Source organism: Rhineura floridana, chromosome 1, assembly GCF_030035675.1.
Source record: "Rhineura floridana isolate rRhiFlo1 chromosome 1, rRhiFlo1.hap2, whole genome shotgun sequence".
In the NCBI taxonomy this organism is placed as follows: domain Eukaryota; kingdom Metazoa; phylum Chordata; class Lepidosauria; order Squamata; family Rhineuridae; genus Rhineura; species Rhineura floridana.
The window spans coordinates 4,247,133-4,270,933 of record NC_084480.1 but is presented as its reverse complement, the minus strand read 5'-3'; the positions used below and the strand labels follow the sequence as shown (position 1 = coordinate 4,270,933).

General features: G+C 44.0%; 1 protein-coding gene across 2 annotated transcripts in view; it reads right to left on the bottom strand.

Annotated features, from left to right (window-relative positions):
* Nucleotides 1-3,825: 3,825 nt before the first annotated feature.
* Nucleotides 3,826-23,801, bottom strand: part of FAM219A (family with sequence similarity 219 member A) — a 99,979-nt gene continuing 80,003 nt past the window's right edge. The window contains exons 3-6 of one of the 2 annotated variants that reach the window (XM_061613229.1): nt 12,556-12,658; nt 6,161-6,241; nt 4,628-4,682; nt 3,826-4,128 (exon numbers count right to left, since the gene is read on the bottom strand). In XM_061613229.1, coding sequence (XP_061469213.1) covers nt 3,973-4,128; nt 4,628-4,682; nt 6,161-6,241; nt 12,556-12,658 — 395 coding nt within the window. In that variant the 3' untranslated portion in view covers nt 3,826-3,972. Of the gene's footprint in view, nt 4,132-4,627; nt 4,683-6,160; nt 6,242-12,555; nt 12,659-23,801 lie in introns of both variants that reach the window. The other variant, XM_061613227.1, reaches the window with a different exon arrangement.

The following is a 23,801-nucleotide window of genomic DNA, read 5'->3' as shown; positions in this document are numbered from 1 at the left end:
GCTGGGACTTTATATGGTGGAGAAAAAACACTTGCAGTGATGAGAGCCTGGTTAAAATGACTCTTCTGAACCTATTGGGGATGGGGTAGGCGGAGGAAGCAAGTTGACCGACAAGTAGAATATTGCCTAGAGCAACTTGGGGGAGGGACTGTCACATCCCACAGATTTCACCCCAGCAGCACCAGAAATGCAAAGCCAATGATCCACATTCATTAACACAAGGGCAGAAGCTTGCCATTAATTAAGGCTGAACAACTAATGGGCACCTGCAGGTTAAATGTACATTTGCAGCATTTAAGCTGGCAGATATCTGCGTGGCCATGGTGGCCATTGGCCTTTCCTTTATGCTATGTGATGCTGTAATGCAAGTCAAGGCAGTCTAGAAGGGCTTTTAGATCAACACATCTACAGAGAGCAAATGCTCTTCTTTCCAGAATATCTTCTTGCTTACGGGGAATATGATCTACTTGGAACAAACAACTTTCTTTCCAAACAGAACCATCTGAGGTGACAAGCTCTTGTTGTTCCAGTTTTTCAATAGGCAATTGAATCCTCTCATGTGCACCCCCCTGTCCTTCATTCCTTCCGCCCCCAACAGCATCACAGAGCTATAGAGTTTTCAAATACATCCCCACAACCTATGCATGTGGCTCTTCTCCCCTTAAAATTTAAAGCTAAATGGCTAAAAATGAAAAGAAGGCTGCTTGGAGTCAAGACCTACACGTGGCGCTCTGTAAGGGAAAGAGAGGCAACCATAATTTAAACCCTCTTTTTTTATATAAAAAAAAGCAGTTTCAAGTTCCTTACAAGGGCTGCTTGCGTCATCAGTTTTCAGGCATATCTTTAGGATTCTGAGTACGCACTTGAAGTGAAAAGTGAGAATGCACACATAGGAATCGTGTGCTTGCAAACCTGTGTATCCTACAGATGCATCAGCTTTTAGCAATCTGTTGCCCTCCAGATGCCGTTGGACTACAACTCCCGAACAGTTCCAGTCAGTTGGAGGGTAACAGGTTGGCCAAGGCTGAGATACGCCCATCAAGGAGCTGTGACTGGCTGAAATGCCTGCTGACAGTACATGCTGTTGTAACACCCAGATTCGCCTCTGTGTCATGTATGAAATGCCCCCAAGAAAGTGCCGTGTAGCAGGGCCATTGGCATACTTCCTGCAACAGCTGCATGGGCTCCCATTAATACATTCAGCTTTCCTGATGGCAGCACAGCACTACTTACTCCCCCCTCCTCTTGTAACCACCCCCTTCTCAGAAAACAGACAGACACAAAGCCTACGAGCCAGGAGAAGCCATATATATATATATATTTCCATTTTATGTCTCCGCACTGACCTCACTAAAATTATGCCACAGAGAAGAAGGAAAGGAGCAAATCCTGCAGTTTCACTGATGTTTGTGGAAAGCCATACCAGGTGGAACAGCTCATAGGTAAGCCGGACTGTCTGCGGACCATAATATGTCAAATCTCATCTCTTCTGTGCACGCATAAAAAAGTTTCAATTGAAAAAGCACAGTCCTTTCACAATTCAAAAGGCTGGTGGGAGATAAAGCACAACTCGGTGTGTGGGGTGTGGGTGTGTTTGTGGGGGGGTAAGACAGAACATGAGCAATAAGAAAGTAAAAATTTGGGATTGGGCACTAATAACTTAAACAGGTATGCACAACAAACACTGATTAGTTAATGGCTAAGTAAAAGCTCTTGAAAGGGATTAAAATGTGCTTTTCCCAAGTCAATCATCCTAGGGCTAGGTTTTATTTCTGACAAGCTAATGTCATACCCTCCATATCCTGAGTTTTTAAAAAAAAAATTAGACCTTGCTAGGCTTCTATCAACTACCTGGAGCTCATTTGCTGTTGTGTTTTCAAATCTGTGCTGTCCCTTAACTTCGAACACCCAGCTCAGTAGAATGTGCCCAAGTCTCTGATGGCATTCCCACCCACCCCATTCTCAATGAGGCAATCTTGTTTCAGTTGCAATCTCCTCCGCCCTCCTTATTTCTGCTATTCTGGGATAACACATAGGAATGATACAAGACTTTCACCCAATACTCCTCTACGAAGAAACAGAAACCGCTATGCACATGGACTCAAGGAGGACCTGCGTGGTATAGTGGGATACGTAGGGTGATGGCGAATGCTAGTCCTGCTCAGAGTAGACCCACTGAATTTAACGGACATGACTAAACTAGGTCCATTCATTTCAGTGGGAATAGGACTTAGTTGAATACAACCCATAGTCTCCCCAGACAACAATACTACAATGGGTGGAAGGAGGCTGCAATCCACTATTTGGCTCTCATAAAGTAGAGGCCTATTAGGTTTACAGCAATTCACAAGAACAGCTCTGGTGGGAACCCTACACGGGACAGGAAACTTGGCACGGACAGGAAGAGGAGCAAACTATTCAGAGAAGTGTTAATGGCATCTGAAGCTGAGCCAATAGAAGACCTCTAAAGAGGCGCAGTATAAAGACATTAAAAAAAGAGAAGAATTTGCTTGTTTTGTTATAAAGTTTGTTACATCCTGAGTCAGCAAGCACAGTAAGACCGGGGGCAATCAAATCTTATTAATTTGCTTCCTGTAATTCCTCCATCATCACTGATGGTCTCTGGACATACAAATTGCTGGAGAAGCTGCTCAAAGCACCAGATTTACTAGCAATGCTGGTAACTGATGGGACACTTCTCGCACCAGTTTGTTAATGCTGGCAGCACGCTAGTAGTGTCAGACAGCAACACGGGCCCTGTGTCACGAGGAACAGATGCACGGGTGGTCCCTTACCCGCTCTAGTGCAAATGGGCCACTCCTTTTCTAGATTACATGTCTCATTTTGTGGCAATCAAGCACAGGCTGCAGGACGGGCCACCTGGTTCTTGGAAGCTGAAGAGCCTCCAATGCATTAGTCTGCGTTAAGAGCCAAAGGTTCAAGCCCCACTTTTTGCATGCACACAGCACACTATGCAGACATCACTGTGTTTACAGCCTCTGGGATAAGCTCTGCACAAGGCGAGGCTGTGGCAAGGCAGAAGCCTGACCAACAGTCTGTGTGCTCCCTGGAACTGGAGAAGTCTTATTCCGCAAATGCAAGCAGCAGCATCTAGTCAAGCGAAGAGCATTTTGTTGGTGTGAAAAGGTAAGGAAAACTGACTTCGTCTTAAAAGCCATCAAACGCTTCTCAACCCCTGTGCATGGGAACTTCAGGCAGCACCTTTAATCCTAACAGACTGTATTTTTATTTTTTTTGGCTTTCTTATGACAAGAGGCTAGGCCTCAGGACTGCAAATGTAAGCAAAGGTTAACAAATAAGACTAGACTGAACCTTTGGATAGGGTGTTCTCTTATTAGGCTGTGCAATGCATTTCACTATACTTAGTGTCGCTTATTTGGAAGCATGTTATAAATGCCACTTCTTGTGACATTTGCATGTTGTCTGTAACCAATTTTTGATGTTAATTAATCCTGGCTGACCCAATGCTGTTAATTCATCCTGGTTCCCTCCTGTACTTCATTCCTCCTCCCAACTCCCTGTGGAGGGCCAGTCCATCACAGAAGAAATAGGTTCGTCCCCAGGATGAATTTCATCTCATCCTTTCCTTTCTGGTCAGAGACGTTGGCATTTCAGACCCTGATCTTAACTCCTGCAGCTACAGTGAACTTGGGTAGGGGTAACTGCAGCAACTGCATCACATTTCCTACCTCCCCACAATCTTTTACAAGCTGTGCCCAAGTCCAAAGGGATCCAATGGGCTTTCCAGACCAAGGAGCCATATCTGGTTCACTTGCTGTAGTTTTCAAATAAAAATTAGAAGAGGAACATAAAATGAAGATATATTTTTTTGGTTTCTCCTGGCTCCATGAACACAGACAGGTGCACGTCCTACCATAGGAGGAAGCAATGGCTGTTAAGTTTTACAGTTATAGTGGAAAGCACTGATCAACCCTTGCCAGGCTTCCCTCATTACTGGATGTGGCAGGCAGTGGAGGAGGTGGCTTGACAGCACATGCAAGTTGGGTTGACTGACTTCGGGGGGATTAGGTCAAGGTCCTCGTCATCTGGGATCTCATCTAACCGATAGCCATCCTTTAGCAGCTGGATGTTCAAGTCCTGGTTGATCTGCTGCAGACAAAAAGTCAACGAGTCAAAAAAACTGACAGCGCAACACCATCTTTCATGCCCAGCAGAACTTGGCACTGAAGGTATCTGGTCCACGGTTGTCAATGACATGGTTGTCATTACTCATTTGTATTACCAACTTGTTTTCTTTTTTGCAGATAATTTAGAAGAACATTTATTTGTAATACCGGAGCTTTTAAAGATTTGAATGGGTTACCTAGGGGTCCCAGGTGACAACCCATCCAAGGTACTGGCCCTACACCTGCTTAGCTTTTGTGATGAAACTATATAAAAGTCTTTTCAGGTCATACTCTGGATTTGGACTGCAGAAAAACAGGAGGACCAGTTGCTTCAGCCAAAGAAAACCGCCACTAAGGTATGCTGCCTTTTTAAAAACAACATCAGCCAGCGATTTAAGTCCCTTTGGGAATGAGAAAGGTCTTTCTTAATCTTAGTAAGGGAAATGAACATAATAATAGTCTTAGTAAGGGGAACTCACCTCAGCTGAAGAATATCCCGAGGAGGAATATCTGGACATGTCAAAGTCATCATCACTGCAGAGGAAGACAAAGCGCAATGAGGAAAGTGAACCTAGTGAATGAGCGAGCGATACCCTCTCTTGTTCATTGGCCACATCACCTACCTCCATAGAGGGAACATGCAAGCTCTTCTCCCCTAGGAGTCTGGGCTCCTCCAAATGACCGGAGTATTCACCCAGAGTTGAATGCACAAAGTTTATGTGGAGGTTAGATTATAATCTGATTTTCACTAAGCATTTGTTCCTATTTGTTCACAGGGAGCTTATAGGACAATGAGCATTCATCCCGATTTACTTCCTTTATTATTATTATTATTATTATTATTATTATTATTATTATTATTATTATTATTATTATTATTATTATTATTATTATTATTAATAATAATAATAATAATAATAATAATAATAATAATAATTTATATCCCACCTTTCCTCCAAGAAGCTCAAGGCAGCGTACAAATATAATTCTTCCCTCCACCTGATTTTATCCTTACAACAACCGTGAGGTACAGTGCCTGGCCAAAGGTCACCAAGTGAGCTTCATGGCCAAGTGGGGATCTGAACCCTGGCTGCCCAGGTCCCAGTCCCACTCTAACCACTGCACTGCACTGGCTCTCCCTAACTGCTGGCTACTGCTGAAAGGAGACTAACAGTATCTGGATGGCCACAGATTTCTCACTCCTGATGTCACATACACAGTAAAACAGAACTACACCGTGAGATCGGGGCTCATAATTTTAGTTAACTAAAAGTAACCCAGAAAGATTACCTCAGAATAGCACTGGAGACACCGGCTTGCTTAATGGGCAAGGAGGGGTGATTTTTCCTTTGCTTTATCTGACATTCAAAATCTGGTAAGAAATGCTTTGATGCTCTTTGCTACAACACTGAACCAAAAACACAAGTCTTCCTGTTAATCATTCTTTCATTCCACCCTCTTCAATGCATTTTCCTATCACTTTCCTAACTACGAAAAGTCAGTTTCTTTTTTAAAGTGGATTTTTTCTGCTAGAGTGACAGAGAGTTTTAATCCACATTAATCGTACAAACCTGAATTCCCCAGAATGGCTTGAACCCCTTCTGCAAAATGCAGACAGTCTGGATGCACCCCAAATCTACCCTTTTAAAATGCCATCTAAGCTACTGCCAATCACCACATCTTGCGGCAATGTGTGTATTTACAATGTTACAAAACAATGTTGTGTTGTATGCCCTCCACTATGAGCTGGGAAGACATGTTTAGGAAAGTGAAAGTTGTTGCTGCTATTATCCTGTAAAAACATCCTTATCACACAAACCATTTTATGGTTACCATCTTGGTCACCCTCAACAGCTGACAAGGAAAAGTGCCCTTTTACAGATTTGGAGACTGAAAGCTCTGCCATGGCTGGCCAGCAAACCTGATTTCATTGCAGTGGTATGAGAAACAGGAAAACATTCCCATAAAATTCCCAGTATACCAACTGTATTTTACTATATGCAATTATATACCTGTCTGTGTCCAGCGCTACCAATGGCTTTTCATCAGGACTCTGGTCTAATGAGGAATAGCCTTTATTGGGAACAACCAGCCTGAAATTAAAAAGAAAACATTGCACATATTGTAAGTAAACCAAGTAAACCTTGAGAGGAGAAGTTAAGCAAGGATTAGAAGGGCAGTAAAACTGTTCCTCTAGTTTCAGAGTTATCAGAAGACCAAATCAAGTATAAAAGCACTTGGGCATTAGATAGAAGATCCTGTGAGGAATAGTCATGATCGCCTTTTCTGGATGCTGGGAAAAAAAATTCTGAATATCTGGAAAATACAGGCCAGGTCTAGTGAATCCAGCTATACAGAATTCAGACAAGACCCACGTGAGTAGCACACAGCCCGCTGTTTCTAAATGCAATCTGAGTATTCTTCAAAGGCATCCAGATTAGACTACTGTAACGCATTATGTGTGGGGCTGCCTTTGCAGAGAATTCAGAAATTACAACTGGACCAAACTGAAACTGATAAATGATTAACTGGGATGATTTGGCAAAAAATTGCTTCCCAGCTCTAGAACAGTTTCAGCGGCCAATCCATTTCAGACCACAATCCAAAACCCTGCCTAATTTTCCAAAGAAATTAAAGGTAGCTAAACAAACAAAATGACACAACAATGTAAAACAAATAATAATCTCCAAATTAAACCCAATATAAAGATTAACACAAAATAAAGACAAAATTAACAATTCAACAGCCATCAAAACATCAACAAACTAAACCAGCTAAGAAAATAGTCAGCCGAAGGCCTATTTAAAAAGCCATGTCTTTATCTGTTGCCTAAAGCAATATGGTGATGGGGCCTGACACACTTCGCTTGGCAAGATAGCCCTGAGACTGGTTGTCATCATCCTTGCTTCAAAAGGTCAAGAGATCTGGAGCAGGGTGTCACATGATGATCAGAGGATGTAGGATGACTCATATGAAAGACTGCAATCCTTATGGTACCCAGGTCCTAAGGTGTTTAGGGCCTTAAATCACCGGCACCCTAACGGACCCTTGAAATTGGCAACCGGTACAGATCACACAAAACTAGCATGATTGAATCAAATTGCCTCTAGGACCCATCAGCATCTTGGCTGCAGTATTTTCTACTAGTTGTACTTTTCAAACAGTTTTCAAGGGCATGCTAGCACAGTCTAATCTGCAAGTCACTTGGGCTTTGAAGCTGGTTATCTGAAGGGAGACTGCCTTTTCTATGAACCTGCCTGACTGTTAAGATCTTCATCCAAGAGCAGAGAGAGGTGATTAACTAAGAAAGAGCCTTCTCCATTGTGGCCCCCCACTTATGAAATGTTCTCTCCAGAAGGCTTGTCTAGTGCCACAATACAGCAACTATTATGCATTAAGTGAAGATTTTTGTTAATGCCTAGACTTTTGAAATTTGTCCTCCATCCACCCAGCCCAGCCAGCTAGCGAGGGTGAGACGTTGGGAAACCCTCGCCGCCGCCACTGCCGCCGGGCTCTTTCAAAGCTGGAGAAGAGGAGGAGGCGGGTGGTTGCCTCGCTGCCTTGCTGCCCTCCTCCTGACTGTGGAGCCCCAATTAACCCACTGGTTAGAGCCACTGCTGCAGTCTATCATGTGGCAATAAGGGCAACAAAAAAGGACTTTTATGCTGCCTCTATTGCATCTTGCAGAGTGCTGTCCCAGGAGACTGTTCCAAGTGGTCCGGAGCCTGGTCGGTCCAGTTGCTCCGGAACTGCTGGAACATGATAAGGTCTCCTGTGATGAGTTTGCTAAACACTTTGCGGATAAAATCGATCGTATTAAAAGCGATATTCCATACACTGTGGATACAGGGAGTGAGCCAGAGGTGATCAGTGTTGCTTCGGTGGCGTGGGATCGGTTTCAGCTTCTTCCCTCTGAGGAATTGGACAAGGTGCTTTCAACTTTAAAGCCGGCCACCTGCCTACTTGATCCTTGCCCTTCGTGGCTCATCATGAGCTGCAAAGATAGACTGGGAGAGAGATGGTAAATGCATCGCTTGAAGAGGGAGTAATGCCATCAGTGCTCAAGGAGGCGATAATAAAACCAATCTTAAAAAAGCCCTCCTTGAACCCTCAAGCTCTGAACAACTTTCGCCCAGTCTCAAATGTGCCATTCTTAGGCAAGGCAGTTGAGCGGGTGGTGGCTAAACAGCTGCAAGCACACTTGGAAGAAACGGATTATCTAGATCCATTTCAATCGGGCTTCAGACCGGGACATGGGACTGAAACAGCCTTGGTCGCCTTGGTAGATGATATGAGAAGGGCGTGGGATAGAGGCGAATGCACCTTCCTTGTCCTTCTCGATCTCTCGGCGGCTTTCAATACCGTTGACCACGGTATCCTCTTGGACCGCCTGCAGAGGCTAGGTATTGGGGGCACAGTGGTTCCATTCCTTCCTCTCTGGGAGGTACCAAAGAGTAGCACTGGAGGAGGTTTCAGATCCCTGGCCCCTCACTTGTGGGGTACCACAGGGGTCTATCCTTTCTCCAATGCTTTTTAACATCTATATAAAGCCGCTGGGAGCAATCATCAGGAGATTTGGGCTGCAGTGTCATCAGTATGCGGATGACACGCAGCTCTATCTCTCATTTAAATCTTCACCAAGGTTGGCTGTGGAAACCCTGTCCAAATGTCTGGAGTCGGTGAGTGGCTGGATGGGAAGGAATAAGCTGAAGCTGAATCCTGATAAAACCGAGGTGCTGTTTGTGGGAGACAAGGGAAGGTTGGGAGATATAGAACTGGTGCTTAACGGGGTATGACTGCCCCTGAAAGACCAGGTCCGTAGCCTGGGGGTCATTCTTGACTCCCAGCTGTCCATGGAGGCTCAAGTTTCGGCTGTGAGCCGGGCAGCTCTGTATCAACTCCATCTGATACAGAGGCTACGCCCCTACCTTCCCAATCATCTGCTCCCACCGGTGGTACATGCCCTGATCACCACTCGCCTAGACTACTGTAATGCGCTCTATGTGGGGTTACCCCTGAAAATGGTTCGGAAGTTACAGCTGGTACAAAATGCAGCGGCGCGTCTGATTACAGGCGGCCGCCATAGAGATCACATCACTCCTGTGTTGAAGGAGTTGCATTGGTTACCGGTTGTGTACCGAGCCTAATTCAAGGTGTTGGTCTTAACCTTTAAAACCCTATACGGTTGTGGCCCAGCTTATCTGAAGGAGCGCCTCCAGTATCGACAGGGATGCCGCTCAACAAGATCAGCCTCAGAAGACCTTCTCTGGATCCCACCTGTCAAAACAGCTAGACTGGTGAGGACTTGAGAGAGGGCCTTCTCAATTGTGGCCCCCACCCTATGGAATTATCTCCCAAATGATCTACGCCGTGCCCCGTCTATAATGAGCTTCCACCGGACCCTGAAGACCTGGTTTTTTAGGCAGGCTTTTGGAACGGGCTAGTTTTACTGTGTTTTTAATTTTTTATCTGTTTTATATACTGTTTTATTGTGTACGTCGCCCAGAGTGGCTGGCTTGCCAGCCAGATGGGTGACTAACAAATCTCATAATAAATAAATAAATAAATAGATAGATAGATAATGCTATCTGTTGATTTTATTTTTCAACATGGCATTTTAGTATGATTTTGTTTTCCGAACTGAAAGCTGCCTTGGATGTTTTCATGACAAAAAAGACACTGCAAAGTTTCTGGCCTCTGTGGTTAAATAAGATGCTCAGCCTAAAAAAACTGTAAGGATTTTAAAACAAAAATGGCCTTGTGGCATCTTAAAGATGAAGAAGTGTATTATGGCATTTGCTTTCACGGACTAGAACAGGTGTGAGGAACCTCTGGTCCTCCAGATCTTGCTGAACTATAATTTGCAGAAGCAGCAAGCAGGGTCAGTGCCAAAGGGCGGCCAGGTTGGGCCCTGGCCAAGGGCAACTCCTCAGGGTGTGGGGGTAGCGCTCCCCTTCCGCGATCCTTGGGAGGTCGACTCCCGACCCTGCTGCAGATTACAGAGATAGAGCTCCCATCCCAGACCATGCAGGCCCGCAGCGCCCACCCACACCACCTACCTCTCCACCTTTTCTGTGAATGCCCTGCATGCTGTGCACGCAGCTGCCATCAACCAAGATGGCAGAAGGTTCACTAAGGGGATGATGCCCCTACTGCCATCTTGATTGATGGCAGGCATGTGTCCTGCACTGCAGACTCTAACTCAAGCATAGTTATGGAAAACCCTCTGCAAACTGGTGACCATTATAAAAACGAAAGCTCAGTTAGGCACTGGGTACCAACTAAGCATCTCCTGGTAAAATCATTGACCTGCTGATACACACAGGTAATAGCACCAATCCTCTTTACCTTTATAGGGACATCAGCCCGCTCAAGAGTTCTTCCCGCTATGCCTCTTTTATAAATCAGGTTTAAAGAGAGAAAAGTAGATCCTTTTCGTTTTTTAGCTTAGAAAGAAATTTCTCAATTATTGCAGGTGGCCTGGCCAAAACTCTTATTTATTTTAACAGATTGAGAGCGCACTTCATTTATAAAATATGCAAAGGCAGGGACTTTGGGGATTTTACTTTTTCCTGAGATTATTTTTCTATTAATTACGTGATAAAATCATCATTAGCGCTAATTCCTCTATTTTGACACAAGTTTCACAGCATTTAAATCCTTTTAGAATTAACAACTAGTTTCTTCACTTGTACATTACTTTCCTCAGACTCCCAAGATTCTGCCTATAACCCTCAGGACTAGGAACATTAATTTTCTGAAACAAAGCTGTGATTGTCATTATTCCAACAGGAGTCCAAAATTTACATGAAAGCACGTCAAGAGCTACAAAGAAGCCAGCTTACACTTGATAAAACATAATTTTAAAAACAAAGAACAAAGAATCTGACCTGTACATTTGTTCTTTCTCTTGCTTGGATAAGTTATAAAGATCCGATGGGACTTTTCAGCTAAGGTGAGCGAACTCTTAAGAGCGCAATTCCTCTTTCAGTGCAGGTTTCCTGCTCTTATATTAACATGCTGTTCTTGACAAACTCTTGGCCCAGTTAGAATATAAGGGACTACAGGATCAGATCAAGGTGACCCCATTAAGTCCAGCATCTTGACCTTGGTGCCAGCAGCAGCCGGTCAGATGCTTGAAGGAAGCCCAGAGCAGGACATGAAGCCAACAGCTGGGGAAGACTTCAACCCCCACATAAACCTGCTTGGATGTTGAGTTCTTCTTCAGGTCTCCCAGATGGCGACCTGACATAGGGCCTTTTTGGTGGTAGTGCTCTCTCTATTAAATAGCTTCACTAAGGAGATGTGCTTGGCACCAACTCTTTATCCTTTTAGTACCAGGTGAGGCCCTTTTATTTGCCCCAGTTTTTAAAAACTTTTTCATTCGGCTCTGTTTTTATTTGGTATTAATATCTTTGATGCTGTTCTGATGGTTAATAGTTATTACTATGCTGTTTTCATCTATCTGCCATGGATTAGATTGCATTGGGCTGAAAAAAACAGAATGAAATTTAACAGGGATAAGTGCAAAGTTCTACACCTAGGAAAAAGAAAGCAAATGCACAGTTATAAGATGGTTCAGCAGTACTACATGCCAGAAGGATCTTGGAATTGTTGGTGATTGGCAGCTGAATATGAGTGAACAGCGTGATGAGACTGCAAAAGAGGCAAATGCTATTTTAGGCTGCATTAATAGAAGTATAGTTTCCAAATTGAGTGAAGTACTAGTTCCCCTCTACTCGGCACTGGTTAGGCTTTATCTTGAGTACTGTGTCCAGTCCTGGACACTGCACTTTAAGAAGGATGCAGATAAACTGGAACAGGTTCAGAGAAGGGCAACAAGGATGATCAGGGGACTGGAAATAAAGCCCTATGAGGAGAGACTGAAAGAACTGGGCATGTGTAACCTTGAGACGATTGAGGGGAGATATAATAGCACTCTTCAAGTACAAGAAAGGTTGTCACACAGAGGAGAGCCAGGATCTCTTCTTGATCATCCCAGAGTGCAGGACCCAGCATAATGGGCTCAAGTTGCACGAAGCCAGATTTCAACAAAACATCAGGAAAAACTTCCTAACTGTTAGAGCGATACGACAACAGAACCAGTGACCTAGGGAGGTGGTGAGCTCTCCGACACTGGAGGCCTTCAAGAGGCAGCTGGACAGCCATCTGTCGGGAATGCTTTAGGTTGGATTCCTGCATTGAGCAGGGGGTTGGACTGGATTGCCTTATAGGCCCCTTCTAACATTACTGTTCTGTGATTTCTCTCTTCCCTTTTCTAAGCTAGTGGCCACTGCCACAACTTGGCTCCTCAGAGTTGTGCATGAACAAAAGGCATGCCTACCCCAACTAGAGTCTACTGGTATAATTTACACATTAAGCACCTGAATATTATGAAGAGGTCTACCTTGTTCGTGCCATCACATTGTTCTTCTTGGGCTGCTGGTTAACCGGGCTCCCCATGTTGCCATTTTTCAGTGAGCCCTTACGAGCCAACTCTCTCTGTTTCTCTGCAGAAGAAAGGCACACATTAACACTCAGGTTAGTGATGCTGCTTCATTATAGCAATGATAGCTACAGACTATCAATTCCTTCCCTGAAAGTGACTTGGAAAATAGCCCTACCCCCTTGATGTACTATATAAACCAAGAAATAAACCAAGAATTACACCGTTTGGAAACAAAGGATGTTTGCAATGTCATATGCAAAAGCCCTTGTGGTTTCTGTTGCTTGGATGTGAGCCCCAGTGTGACCAAAGAGGAAGGTAAGCCCCGACATATAGAACAGAAATGGTGCGTTTCACTATATGTGAAATAAGAAAACCAAGGACAGGATCATTTCAGTGGTGGCCCCACATCTTTGGAACTTCCTTCCCCGAGGTCTTTGTCAAGCCCCTTTCCTTAGTAGTTTTCCTTAGTAGTTTTCAAACGTATCCTGGAGACTATTTCATAAAGCCTTCATCTGATTAGTTTTATGCTATCTATTTAAACCGATGCTGTTTAAGATAATTACGTCTTTAGTGTATTATTTTAATCTTTATGTGTAAGCTTCTTTGTGGTAGAAATACTTAGAATAAAAAATAATTGTAAGTTCTTTCCCTCATTAACCATTTATCATGGCTCCTTCAAGGAAGTTTCACATGTGACAGATCCTACATGGAGTTAACTCATATTGTTTCCAAACAGACACTTGAGTAATTTTCACATGGCAGTGTATCATTTACTTTGATTGACTGCTAACACGCAGACTCCAAACGAACACAATATATCATTAAGAATTTGTCCCTGGCGTGCAAACAGCTGAAAAAGGAATGGAAAGCCTGAAGAGAGAGCTGGGTGGAGTGAAGCAGGCATCCTGTTCTCACAGTTCTGCGTGGCTCGTTAACAGCAGCAGGACAGGGAGGTGAAAGAAAGGGCGATGCAAGGCTTCAGGGAATTACAAAGGCTTGCACTTGCCTCCAATTCTACATCAGGAAAAGGTTGATGAAAGCCTGCAGTTATTTCCTGACCTGCTACACTCCTTCGCTGGAGACTGAAAGCCTTTCAACTTGGAGGAAAAGCATAGTAAAGGCTTTTTTTTTAAATAGTGATGAAAGATGCAGGAGGGTCAGCCCTGACAGAAGAACGTTCTTCACTACACCTGCTATACAAGGGCTGGCTGCCAGTGAAGGAAAGTAATCTGTGATGGTATGGGTGTGCTCCTGTTTCACCATGGCAGATTTAATTCCTCATTGAATGATGTGCTGTCTAGGTTCAGAGCAATTTATTTTATTTAGAAAATGCCTTGACTTGCGGCATACAATCTATATTATTTAATTGCTTTATATTCAAACAAATATCAAAGCAATGTACAAAACAGAAATCAAATACAAGCCAATATGTAAATAATCAAATAAACGCCCATTAAAATAACACTATATTACTCCACCAACAATACCCACAATCACACACCCATCCATATCTCTCTACAGAAAAACCCAGCTTGTCCAACAAAGACAGGATAAAAACTCAAACAGCCTCGGAATTAAAATAAAAACCATTTCTTACCCCACCTCCCACCGTTCCCTCCCTCCCGGCCTCGCACACGGAGGGGGGTGCAGCTCTGTGCCAGTAAGACTTTCGCTCTGAACAGCAGCCAGGAACTTTATTGCATCACTATTCCAGCTGCTCAGGCTCTGCCCCTCAAAAGCACCAACCGCCCATCAGACAAACAACTGCAACATCCCAAAGCAAATGGAGCAGAGGAGGGCAGAAAGCCAACAGCACACGTCTGCCATCACGAGAGGCAAGGGGTGTGCATGCGTGTGCCAGGCCACCCCCTCCCCAGGCCCTCCCAGTGGTGGGGTGGACATCAGGCTTTGCCTTTGCTGTGTCAGGGGCCCCAAGGGCCCACAGGCAAGAAAGCCTCGCCTTGCTTATGGCTATAAAGGGACATCACAGGTGAGGAAGCTTGACCTTGCAGCTGCTCCTACCTGCATGGCCCCGCCCTAAGCTCTGCTTTTTGGGTACATTAGCATGATAGGGACAGGACGGAGGCGGCAAGGAACAGCTGGCCCCCAGACCCAGCTCTGGAGCACAGCATCACTGCAGCCAGAAAGGAACTGGTGTGTGCCTGCTGCACAAGTCAAGCTCGTGACGGTAGTCACCAAGACAGAAAGCACCTGGAATCCAACAGGCACCTGCTCGTCCTTGCCCAGTTGCAAGGCGTTCTCAGTATTTCTGAAGCAGCTTTCCAGCGAGGCACCCCAAGGCAATACTCTGCCAACTGAGTCCTTGTGCCCATCGATTCCTTCATCCCGCTATGTCTCAGACATTGAGCTTTGCGCTGCACTAAACTCTTCCCCCTCTGCCTCTTCTGCAGGTGAGCATACAGGTCAGCATCTTGAACTCTGACATGGGGTAGGGGATGGGGAGGGGAAAGGGAAGGAAGAGAAAGTGGTCTCTTGTTTATTGAGGCATTTCTATAGCACCCATTCAGCTGTGTCCCCTGGGCAGCTCACAATTTAAGATTAACAGCGCATGAATACAAATTCAACAGTGCTCAAAACAAACAATATATAAAAGCAACACATAAAGCTGCATCTGACAACATGGAGTGCTCTGCTCTTGCAAGTTTATTCCTAACCTGGCTTTTCACAGACAGCTGCCAAGTGGCAGCACAGCAGTAATTTGTACAGGTCCAACAGGGCTAAGCCATAAGACACTGAACTTGTCAAGGATTATCAGTACCTCGGAACAGTCATTAACTAAAATGGAGACCATAGTCAAGAAATCAGAAGAAGGCTAGCACTGGGGAGGGCAGCTGTGAGAGAACTAGAAAAGGTCCTCAAATGCAAAGATGTATCACTGAACACCAAAGTCAGGATCATTCAGACCATCGTATTCCTGTTCTATATGTATGGATGTGTAAGTTGGACAGTGAAAAAGGCGGATAAGAGAAAAATCAGCTCATTTGAAATGTGGTGCTAGAGGAGAGTTTTGCGCATACAATGAACTGTGAAAAAGACAAATAATTGGGTGTTAGAACATATTAAACCAGAACTGTCACTAGAAGCTAAAATGATGAAACTGAGATTATCATACTTTGGACACATAATGAGAAGACCTGAATCACTAGAAAAGACAATAATGCTGGGGAAAACAGAAGGGAGTAGAAAAAGAGGAAGGCCAAACAAGAGATGGATTGATTCCATACAGGAAGCCACAGACCTGAACTTACAAGATCTGAACCGGGTGGTTCACGATAGATGCTGTTGGAGGTCGCTGATTCATAGGTTCACCATAAGTCAAAATCAACTTTAAGGCACATAAGACACACACCCTCTCACCTCTGTTCCTCTGTCAGAACATCTTATACTGTTAGGAAGGTTCTTCCAATGATGAAACTGAGGTTATCATACTTTGGACACATAATGAGAAGACATGATTCACTAGAAAAGACAATAATGCTGGGGAAAACAGAAGGGAGTAGAAAAAGAGGAAGGCCAAACAAGAGATGGATTGATTCCATCATGAAAGCCACAGACCTGAACTTACAGGATCTGAACAGGGTGGTTCATGACAGATGCTCTTGGAGGTCACTGATTCATAGGGTTGCCATAAGTCATAGTCGACTTGGAGGCACATAACAACAAGAAGCCATAATACTATTTATATAGCATTTTGAACTCTCTAAAGGGCTTTGTGTATATCACATCACCAATCCTGTACTATCCCTATACTGTAAGAGGGGAGATAGGCCTCAACCTGTCTTCTAGCCCGTCTGTCAGTGTCTTTGTACAGGTATATCCGCTCCCCCCCTTTAAAAAAATTTAGCTGTTTGGGGCACTTTATGAACAAGCCCTCCCCTCTCCACAAGTTCATGGGCGAGGTGGGATTTGAACCAGGGCCTTCCTGAATAGTCCAGAAAAATGGTGGAGCAACTTGAACTCAAACCCTAAGGTGGACAAAGGGTTTATTGACTGAAACATGCTCTCCCACCTGCTACCCCGCAGACAGAAATTTGAGAACTGGAAAGATAAGAACTGTCACACAAGACAAGTCACTAAGACTTAAAATGATTGATATTTCACATGAATGTATTCAAGCACAATATTATGTGTTAATCTTATGTGGGTGGGGGAGAAGACAAGAGTGAATTGGCTCAGTTCTGGTACAGTGAGATATCATGCAGTTGCCTGCAAATCTTAAAGAGTCTGTTGTTGCTCTGCATCTCCATCCCCGTCAACACACACTGATGAATTGGGTTGGACCCAATGGGGAAGATTTTTCCTTTTCAGGATATCCCATCAGGAAAAAGGAAACTTCAGCAGTAAAGTCACTTCCTGAAAAAGGCTGATTAGTCAGGTTATGTTTTCCCGAGAAGAAATTAAAAACTCTTCTAGTGTGCATCAAAGGAATCAGATCAATATATTGGTATTTAGGGAAATTATGTTGTCCTATTTTTCTTCAAGGTTCTTATTCCTTTAATCACTTCAGTTAACCTGCTTTAAGAAGCCAGTTGTAGAGAGTGCCCATGAGGCTTCCTTCTCTCCCAAACAATTAATAGTTCTTAAAACAGGTTAAAGCTGTCAGATCACTTTCATAATCCAGAGAAAGTTTGGTGCAGTCTGATAGACTGCAATGAGTCTTAAGCATTAATACTACCTGAATTGCTCCCAGTCTACACAAAGTAGGCTTTCAGCAGCAGTGGCTTGAAAACCCACTCAGGGCCTCATCCTCCTCTCTAGCCCTTTTTAATTAAATTCATAAATGCCTCACAAGCATGACTAAACAGTATCCTTTCACTGAATCTGCCAGGACCTCCATGGATGCAGTCTTCAGCTACTACCTGGACCAGCAGACAGAGCTACTATCTTTTCGGCGCCAGGTGAAAACCTTTTTATACTCCCAGGCATTTTAAAGTGTATTTTAACAGTATTTCACTATTATTTTGTATTTTGGACGTTGTTTGGTTCTTTTATTGTTTGTTTGTTTTTGGTTCTTGATTTATTGTATTTATTGTACTTATACACTGTGCTTGTTTGATCTTTTATGTACACCGCCCAGAGAGCCTTCGGGCTTAGGGCGGTATATAAATTAAATTAAATAAATAAATAAATAAATGTGCTCGTTTAAAGGGCACCTTATGTCAAGAACCTTGAGCCTCCCGCTCAGACACTGCCGGTTCCGGACATCATGGCTCTGACTGCACAAAGTAAAAAGGTGCATTGCACTTTTGACGAATGCCCCCTGGAGAACAGGGGAGAGGTTCTCGGAGAATACTGCTTCTTGGGATACAGCAAAGAAGGAGACCAATTTGAGACCATCCCCCCCCCCACGATTTGTACATGTGCTGTGCTCCTGTGGGGAATGGGGAAGTTGAACGGTATTCCAATAAGGGGTTTAACCCTCCACAGCCCATTTCACTTTCTCCAGCAGAGAGCAGCCAATCCTGTTCCCAGCTAGATCATAATTCTGCCCCTCTGCTTTTTCTTGCAGTGAAAGGAGGGGGGCAGAAGAGAAGCAGAGCTGCCCCTCTGCATCCTTTAGTTAGTGGAAGGCAGTGCCAAATTAAAGAGACAACTACAGTCAGACCATCGGCTTGCCCACAGCAGGTTCAAAGAGACAGCCTAGAAAAAGACTGTGCTTGGCACTCTGCATCTTTAAAGGGACATCTCTATCACTGCAGTAGATGATTCTCTCTGTGTGTGTCATCTGGTTGTATCACAATAGAACCTTGGTGCAGTTTTTATATTAGGGAAAGGATATCTCATCTGTATGTGATGGGAATGTATATTTAACTGTCTGCTGGCCACTAATGCCCCTTTTCTTGATCTGATGGCAGGTAGTTACATAACATGATGCCATCTCATATTTTGATGAAAATGCACGTTCAGAGGGAAAGGGTTACTCTGTCCTTTCTGGTTCTGACCTTTGGCCATGTAGAGTGGTTTAATTCCTAAAGTACTGCAAGAACATGACACTAATTACATCCATTTCCATCAAAATGGACACAATTGGCATAATGTTCTCACCAGGCATGCTGGGATACTTGGTCCTGTGCCTAACTTGGTGGGAAGATGACTCTCCACTGAGGAGCTGCCGCTGTTGCTTCCCTCCCCTTCTCCTGTTCAAGGTAAATCTGGTGGCCTGAGAGGAAGCGGGGTAAGGTGCCAAAGGCGGCACTGGACATGTTAAGCACCCAGTTTACTTTTCAGTTTACTCACTTGGATCTTTGCACATTTTCGCTTGCAGCCCACGTAAATGATCTAGCCTCCCTAGTTGAAATTTCTGAACAGTTTTCAAAGACAGTAATCCAACCCAGGTATTATCAAAGCATGAATAACTGTGGCAAGATCAGCCTGTTCCCCAGATAAAAGCAATTAGTACATCACAGCTGGTACACGGTGCTCTGTACCATAGTCACCACTGGCCTCCATAACAGAAGCTGGGTCTTGAAGCACCCCTCAGCTCTGAACTTAACCTTTAAGGGGGAGTGCAGCATCAACTACAAAGGGCCAAACATTACTATCATGATGAGCTAAACCTCCTACCATCAGCATCTCTGCCTTGTGTGAATTGTGTTTAAGGACCTGGTTTTTTTTTCAAAGGTGCAATAAAAGGAGGGTATGGGGCATTAGGCAGCTTACACTGCAGAGCTCCTAACCTGCTCACAGAATATAAGCTGCAGTTAAACCACACACTATCAGGAACTGAGGGCTGAAATTTCATGTGCTGCTAAAGCACTATTGTGAGAAAGGATAACCAGTGTATTCTTGGGGGACACGTGACCCTGTTTCTCCAGAGTGTGGTCCAGGAGCAAGAACTACACAACTTGCCTTTACAGATGGTACTGAAGCCAAACCCTGCTAGGAATAAGAGCTTGATCGTTAAGATGAATATGCCCTTGAGTGTGCCTGGAACATTACATACAAAACTCAAAAGAGATGCATCATTCAAATATTACAAACCTGACACCTGTCTTTTTGGGGGGGTTGGTGGTGGTAATGCACATTGTAGTAGTATGTCCAACTGTCTCTTTTTCAGGAAACCATTCCCAAAGGAGTGAGGGAAAAAGAGTAGTGGTCACCCACTAACTGGGAACCTGAGCCAGGCCTCCAGAGGTGAAAGACTACTGCATTAACCCAAAAATTCATTCTCTCAGCCTAGCCTACTATAGGAAATCCAATCCAAGATCTAATTTTCAGTTTCACTTTCTAATGAAAGGAAAAAATGTCAGCCCAGGGAATTCACAAAGATGTCTTGAGGGAAAATGCTAGGCTTCCCATGAAAATGCATCTTCTTTACAGCAGGTGACCTTTTAGAGGAAATGAAATCTTAACAAGTTTACCTACTACTGGAGAATCCGACCTTAAGATTACAGATCAAAATATTGCACTAGAAGGGCAGCATTCTCTCAGTACATAGCACAAATCAAATAACTTAGGTGGCTTTAAAAAAAGGATTAGACCAATTCATGGAGGATAAAGCGATCAGTGACTACTATGCTACATGCTACCTCCAGGATGAGAGGCAGGATGTCTGAATGCCAGTCGCATTTGGGCGACTGTGAGAACAGAACGCTGGATTCGATGGGCCTTGGGTCTGATCCAGCAGGGCTCTTCTTACGTTTTTAACTTCAGTTTCAAAAAGCAATAATGTCATGTAGAAAACCGTTAAGATGGGATTTAAGCAACAATGAACAGGACAACACCTCTCTCAATACTGCTAAGCTATTACACTATATAGTAGGGCCCCGCTTTACGGTGCTTCACTAATGCGGCGGTCTCAATTAGATGCAATTAGACTAAAGCCCCACTCATACGGCACTTGTTCTGCTTTTACAGCAGTTTTCGGGCATTGCGCGCCATTCTATTCAATGAGTTCCACTTTTCAGAGGTTTTTGTTTTTCGGCGGGGGTCCAGAACATAACCCGCCATATGAGTGGGGCCCTACTGTACTGTAAAGTATTTTATAATAATTGTCAGCCATTTGTAGAATAACTTGTTCAGCAGGCCACTGTAATCCTGTTCAGATGTTCACCTGAACATGCTTCAAATTACCCTCCAGCCCTTCCCTCTCAATGCAGGAAGGTCTAAAGCTGAGCTGTTGCAGGGAAAGGGGGAGGCACTGCGGCAGAGATTGTGTGTGTGCCCCTTCTCACATTAAGCCCACATGTTTTCACCCGGCATGCCTGGAGGGGGGTTATTACACATGGGGAAAGGAAAAAGACATCTTACTCATGATTACCCAGGCAAGTTCATTCCTGGAGCTGTTTTAAAATATACAGAAAAAGCTAACTCACTCAAGTAGTAAAGATGAATCTGAACTAGAGACTCGTTAGACTGAAACCCATCACTCCACCCCACTAACTCATCTTAATAGCACAAGATGGTCTCCCTGACCACTCACCTGCATAGCCCAAGGCTGGCCAATTAAGAACATCCAAGAGGTACCAGAGATCATACTGCAAACATCCGTTGGATAATGGAACGGACCAAGGAATTTCAGAAGGAAATCACCCTGTGCTTTATAGATTACAGCAAAGCCTTTGATTGTGTAGATCATGAAAAACTATGGAATACTTTAAAAGAAATGGGGGTGACACAGCATCTGATTGTCCTGATGCACAGCTTATACTCTGGACAAGAGGCTACTGTAAGGACAGAATATGGAGAAGCTGCTTCTCAGTTGGAAAGGGTGTGAGAGAGGGGTGTGTTTTATCACCCTATTTGTTTAATCTATACGCAAGAACACATCATACAGAAAGTGGGATTGAACCAAGATGGAGGTGGAAAAATTGGAGGAAGAAATATCAATAATTTAAGATATGCAGATCATACTACTGGCAGAAACCAGTAATGATTTCAAACGAATGCTGATGAAAGTTAAAGAGGAAAGCACAAAAAGCAGGACTACAGCTGAACGTCAAGAAGACTAAAGTAATGACAACAGAAGATTTATGTAACTTTACAGTTGACAATGAGGACATTGAACTTGTCAAGGATTATCAATACCTCAGCACAGTCATTAACCAAAATGGAGACAAGAGTCAAGAAACCAGAAGAAGGCTAGGACTGGGGAGGGCAGCTATGAGAGCCCGAGAAAAGGTCCTCAAATGCAAAGATGTATCACTGAACACTAAAGTCAGGATCATTCAGACCATGGTATTCCCAATCTCTATGTATGGATGTGAAAGCTGGACAGTGAAAAAAGCAGGTAAGAAAAAAATCAACTCCTTTGAAATGTGGTGCTGGAGGAGAGCTTTGCGCATACCATGTACCGCGAAAAAGACAAATAATTGGATGTTAAAACAATTTAAACCAGAACTATCACCAGAAGCTAAAATGATGAAACTGAGGTTATCATACTCTGGACACATCATGAGAAGACATGATTCACTAGGAAAGACAACAATGCTGGGAAAAACAGAAGGGAGCAGAAAAAGAGGAGGGCTAAACAAGAGATGGACTGATTCCATAAAGGAAGCCACAGACCTGACCTTACAAGATCTGAACAGGGTGGTTCACAACAGATGCTATTGGAAGTCGCTGATTCATAGTGTCGACTTGAAGGCACATAACAAAACCAGTAAGAACAAACACAGAGCCTTGCTGGACCTTTCTAGTTCCAAAGCCCTTTCCAATTCCAGCAGTGAACTACCAGAAGCATATGGGCTGCCCACAAATAGGACTGAAGTGCAACAGCATCCCCCTCTACTTGTGCTTCCCAGCAACTAGTATTCAGAGGTATACTGCCTCTGATGCTGGAGGTAGTACATAGCCCAGCTACAGGAGCAATGAGCCCTTTATCTGTCCACACTCACAACTACGACAGTAGAGCAGATTAGCTGGTAGCACTGAGAGGGCAGACAGAGAAACAGAGATTGTAGAGGGAGACAGCAAAGGGGGAGGGGCATTTGGAGTTGTCAGGGGGGTTCCACGCAAGTTGGCGAGGCTGTAGCACAGTGGCAGAGGATACTCTTTGCACGACAAAGGTCCCAGGTTCAATCCCCAGCATCTCTAGACAGGGTTGGGACAGACTGCTGCCTGAAACTCTGGAGAGAACTGCCAATCAGCACAGACAACACAAAGGAATGGACCAATGTTCTGATACTGTTTAAGACAGCTGCCTATGAACTATGTGCTTCATGATTTGTCACTGTGAGTTAAATTAACTATGGTCACCCGAAACTTGTTCGTACAAAATGACAACGCTCATGGCTCAATGGCTGCACACAGGCTACTTTGTGGCCCCCACCCTCTGGAATTCCCTTCCTTTTGACCTTCGACATGCCTCCTCCCTGATGGGTTTTCGCGAGCCTTAAAGACCTGGCTATTCAGGCAGGCCTACAGGATTTCTGGGGTGGATTAGTTTTATGATGTATTAATTGAAGGCTGGTTTTAGATTAATTACTTATTGTGGCTTTTTGATTTGTATATTGTATTTTACTATGTTATTGTACGTCGCCTAGAGTGTCCGTTAATTCGGACAGATAGGCGACTCACAAATAAAAATTCATTATTATTATTTATTATTACTTTGTAGGATAAGAAGAGTAACGCCCTCCAAGGACTGTTAAAAAGAGCAAGCAAGCTAAGCTTACAGTATTCCTGCAGAACATTTATTATTAATGCACCTGTGCCCCGCACTTTACTTTCCATTAAGAAGCGTTCAAGATGACTAACAATGTTTCCATTAAAATGACAAAATACAACAGAGGACAACCACCACCACCAGAAGGAAGTCAGCATAGCATAGCACCGTTATTACAAGGAAGGGCACACACGATTAAGAGCAGCATAACTGATTGAAACATCACTACCCCCATATGAAGCTCAAAAGGAACATTTATTTGCAGCAGCAAGGTGTGCAACAACAGGAACATTTATCTCCCCTGCAAAGGGCATATGCTGCACTGCAACACGTTTGCACATGAGGAGGAGTGTTTAAATGTTACTATGATGCTCCTTGTTGGACCATAAGAGTTGGGGCCTCCTCAGTGAGAAAGGATCTCCCACAGCATTCCTTGGGTCAGGATTAGGTGCTTAAAACCTACACAAATGGAGAGATGAGGTATTTGAGTGGTCCAAGTTGATTCTACACAAGACCCAACTACTTAGGTGCCATGGTTTTAGTATGAGCGCAAACCTGATCACACACACGTGTTGAT